This window comes from Aplysia californica, unplaced genomic scaffold, assembly GCF_000002075.1.
Source record: "Aplysia californica isolate F4 #8 unplaced genomic scaffold, AplCal3.0 scaffold00137, whole genome shotgun sequence".
Classification (NCBI taxonomy): Eukaryota; Metazoa; Mollusca; class Gastropoda; order Aplysiida; family Aplysiidae; genus Aplysia; species Aplysia californica.
Window position 1 is genome coordinate 68,817 of NW_004797407.1, and position 3,969 is coordinate 72,785.

Below are 3,969 nucleotides of genomic sequence, written 5' to 3' on the forward strand. Positions count from 1 at the left end.
CACACACACACACACACACACACACACACACACACACACACACACACACACGCACACACACTTAAAGTTTTGTCTGCTAACGGCGATTTGTGTTTTCTTTTTTTTTTTGGTGGGGGTGGTTTGCTCGTGAGGATGTGAGGATGTCACATACTTAAAAACAGGAAAGTCAATAATTGTAACACAATGAGGCTTTTATTATAATCTTGAATCAAAAGTAAGCATGAAAGGAGGCACAGGCTGAAGTAATTAAATCTTTTAAAATAAATTATAAATACATGTAGCCAAATAAATGTACGAACTTAACAATTAATTATAAACCGATGAGTCCAGTATCATGAAACTGCTTGTGCTGCCATCCAGCCGAGTACAAGAATCTCTTTTACTTTTTCCGGCGGGCAACGGCAAAATAGGCCTTTTTTTAGATGTACTCTAGATAGATTTTTCTAGCTCTAGATCTAGATCTAGATCTAGATCTAGATCTAGAATAGTTGGATTTCTATAATATTCAATTTTTATTATGCTAAAATAATACAAACTTCAAACTTAGAAGTAAGACAGTTGTTTTCTTCGGAAAATGGTTGAATTTCATGTCTTGCAGTGTGCAGACTGTAATACTTTTCAAGTCTTGCAAGTAACGAAAACTAACAAATGGAAATGCAAGTTGTGTGGCTCAAAACAGTCTGTTCGCAAGGTACGGGTGTGGATGAATCCTTAGGCTACTTAGGTTGAGTGTGTACGCTTTTTAAACTTTGTTTTGTTGGTGACAAGGTAAGATTTGTTCACAATAGCTGGAGCTTCTGTGACAGTTTGAGTCCGAATATGAAAAAATGTTATTCGGACAGTCTGATTCTTGTCCAGCATGACATCACTTCCGACTTCCTGTGACTCGTGAATCCGGCTTCCTGTCCTGCCTCACTCGTGACTCGCCTCAGGCTGGGTAGAGACCGGGATCACTTTGGGCAAAAAGGCGTTTTGTGCAGGAGCCGAGTTTTAATCTTGGCCACCTCTATTCTCACCCGGGATGAGAATAGTGCAGGCGAGTCTTTTGGCTATTCTCACCCGGTGCGCGTTCACCGTTATAGCCTAGATCTAGGCCAACAAATTTTGCTTTCACCCTAAACCACAGAATTCTACACTGTGATAACAGAAAAATTGTAGAATTCTGTGCCTTGAACAAACGTTCCATTACAACTGTAGCCTACTAAAAGCGTACAATTTTGTCAGTGACTTTGGGCAGTGGAGAGAGAGAGAAAGAGAGAGAGAGAGGAGTAGCGCGAGAACTTCCGGTCAAAACAAAATGGCGACCCGCGTTGTTCGGCTCGATTCGAAAAGTTAAATAGCCGTTGCATCATTGTAGACAACCAGATTAATTTACTTTTGTGTTTTAACATCATTTTTTAACTTTGTTTTGGTCAATTTGATCGTCCACACCGATAGACAGTATTCAGAAAGAGACAGAGAGAGAGAGAGAGGGGAGGAGTAGATCTTAGGAGAACTTCCGGGCAAAACAAAATGGCGACCCGCGTAGTTCGGCTCGATTCGAACAGTGAAATAGCCATAGCATCTTTGAAGACGATTAAATTAGCTTACTTTTGTGCTATAACGTAATTTTTTCTTGGCTTTTATCAATTTGATCATCCACACCGATAGACAGTATTCCAAAATGAGGAAAAGCAGGTCTTGTTTCGCACCGGGTGAGAATAGCCTACGCTGGCAAGTCTCACCCGGGGTGAGAGGTAGATCGTTTTTCTATTCTCACCCCGGATGAGAATAGCCACTTCCTTTAATCTTATGATGAATTTGAGGCCAGCCTGAAAAGTTAGAGCGCTTCTAATAAATGTGAGGTCATCAGAAGCAATTAAAGATGGCTCGTTAGCGTGTGACGGGGTCGGATGGGCGGTCTGCACACGTTTGGCTGTGTGCGTGTCGGGGAGGGTGGTGGGCACTATCGGTCTGGGCTTTGAACGTCGCATACGCGTCAGTCTTTTTCCCACCGGCAACTGATCATTATTACAATAATAAGCTAGTCTTGACGTAGATCTACGTAATGAATTGTGCGCTGGTCTGTGGAATCAAAAGTTGCCGTATGCTCAGCTCTACACAGCAACACAATTTTTTCTTGGTAAACAATCGATATGACACAGGCTTGTGTATTTGAACGAATCGGTCTTTTTTTTTTTACACAGCTCATAATATGCAGGTGCCAGGTGGTCTGCTTATCTTCAATTTTACCTTTTTCTACAACAAAGAAAGTGGGAAACGGGGGGGGGGGGGGGGCGTATCAATGAGGCGGCGGGCATTGGATCGGCAGATGAGGTGTGGGGGAAACTAAAAATGGCGGAAAATTGGAAGCACTGAACGTTAGATCTATAGAACGAAGACACTTCCTTTTTTCCGGACTCGAGTCCGAATAACATTTTTCCATATATTCGGACTCGAGTCCGAATAAGAAATTTTTTTATTCGGACTCGAGTCCGAATATGAAAAAATGTTATTCGGACTCGAGTCCGAATAACAACGGCCTTCCCCTAATTGTATTTGTATATATCGTCGGCCTGGTGATAAATCCGACTAACCCACAAAATGTCAAAAAAAATTTTATTGGCTCTATCGATAGCAAATTGTCTTAGGCTCTCGGACTCGCAACCGTAAGGTCGTGGGTTCGAATCCTGTCAAGGGCCCGCCGTTGTGTCCTTGGGAAAGGCACTTTACACGAATTTTCCTCACTTCACCCAGGTGGGAATGGGTACCCGGCTATAGACAGCGAAAGATCTTGTCAGTTTGTTTGTGTTTGAGCGCTTAATCGGCTGCTCGCACTGTATGCTTCCCGGGAAGCTGAGAATGTTTCGGAGTGTACTATGGTCTGCTGGGGTAATAATATAGTGTAAAGCGCATAGAGCCTGCTGTTGAGCGGGGATATGCACTATACAAATGCGATCTATTATTATTATTATTATTATTATTTCATATGCTCACTCATAGTCAGATCTAAATTTTGTCTAGAAATGTCTTTAAAACATTAGAAATAAAACCGTATAACCCGGCATCCATCGGATTTTAGCCCGATGTTTCCGACTATCCCACCTGCGAGGGAGGGAATGAGGGTTGACTGTTTTTGTCGCGCTAACAATGAGCGGCCACGTGCTACGTTACCGACTAACCCCAGCTTCGACTCGTCTCCGGACTTTGTCGGTAGCTTCTCGTTCTTTACTCACTCAGAAAAAAAAATGTGGGACCTGTCCAGCACACCGTCTGCCCCCAACGATCGTTGTTTTTTAAAGTGCTTTTCTTTATAGTGTTTATTGCAGTCATTACCTCCTGAAACATCTTTCGAATTTCTTTCAAAGTTCATTTCGTTTGTGTTTTAGTGTAGATTATTTTCTCAGTGTCATAACATAAGGCTTTATCTTTATATCAAACCTTAACTTACATGCCGCTAGAACATTCAATAAGATGATGCCACGCTTGCTGCGTCACCTCTGACCCTCAGCGCAATGGAAAGGGATCAACGTGACCAGGCTAATGTCACATCAGCTGATAATACAACAGTTATGTTGCCTTTGATCTCTGCAAAAAGGACTCGGCATGAAAACGATTGAAAGGGTAACAAAAAGAAGAGGTTGAAAGAACTGGGGATGCCTCTACACGTCATGTCAAGGCACAAAGCGAGCAGGATGTCAACTCAACGTCCTTTGCAGTTGTAAACTGGTTGGTACAAAATGCAATGACATCACTGGTTACTCTCTTGGAAAGAAAAGAGAGCCTACGTATATGCCACGATAAACATGATAGACAAAAAGAGATCTTACACAGCAAGTGAAAACCCAAGGAGAAATTACAGCCTTCAATACCACTTACAAGAGTCAATGGTCAAAGAACACCTGTTTGTAAAACAATCTTCATGAACACCACAGGCCTGACCCACTGGTTTATTTAAAGTGTCTTCTCCTAAAGAAAACAAGAGGTCCC

General features: G+C 42.3%; 1 protein-coding gene across 1 annotated transcript in view; it reads left to right on the top strand.

Moving 5' to 3' along the window:
* Positions 1-390: 390 nt before the first annotated feature.
* The window catches only part of LOC101846282, a 17,435-nt gene continuing 13,856 nt past the window's right edge, over positions 391-3,969 (top strand). The window contains exon 1 of the mRNA XM_005096762.3: positions 391-691. Coding sequence (XP_005096819.1) covers positions 575-691 — 117 coding nt within the window. The 5' untranslated portion in view covers positions 391-574. The remainder of the gene's footprint in view (positions 692-3,969) is intronic.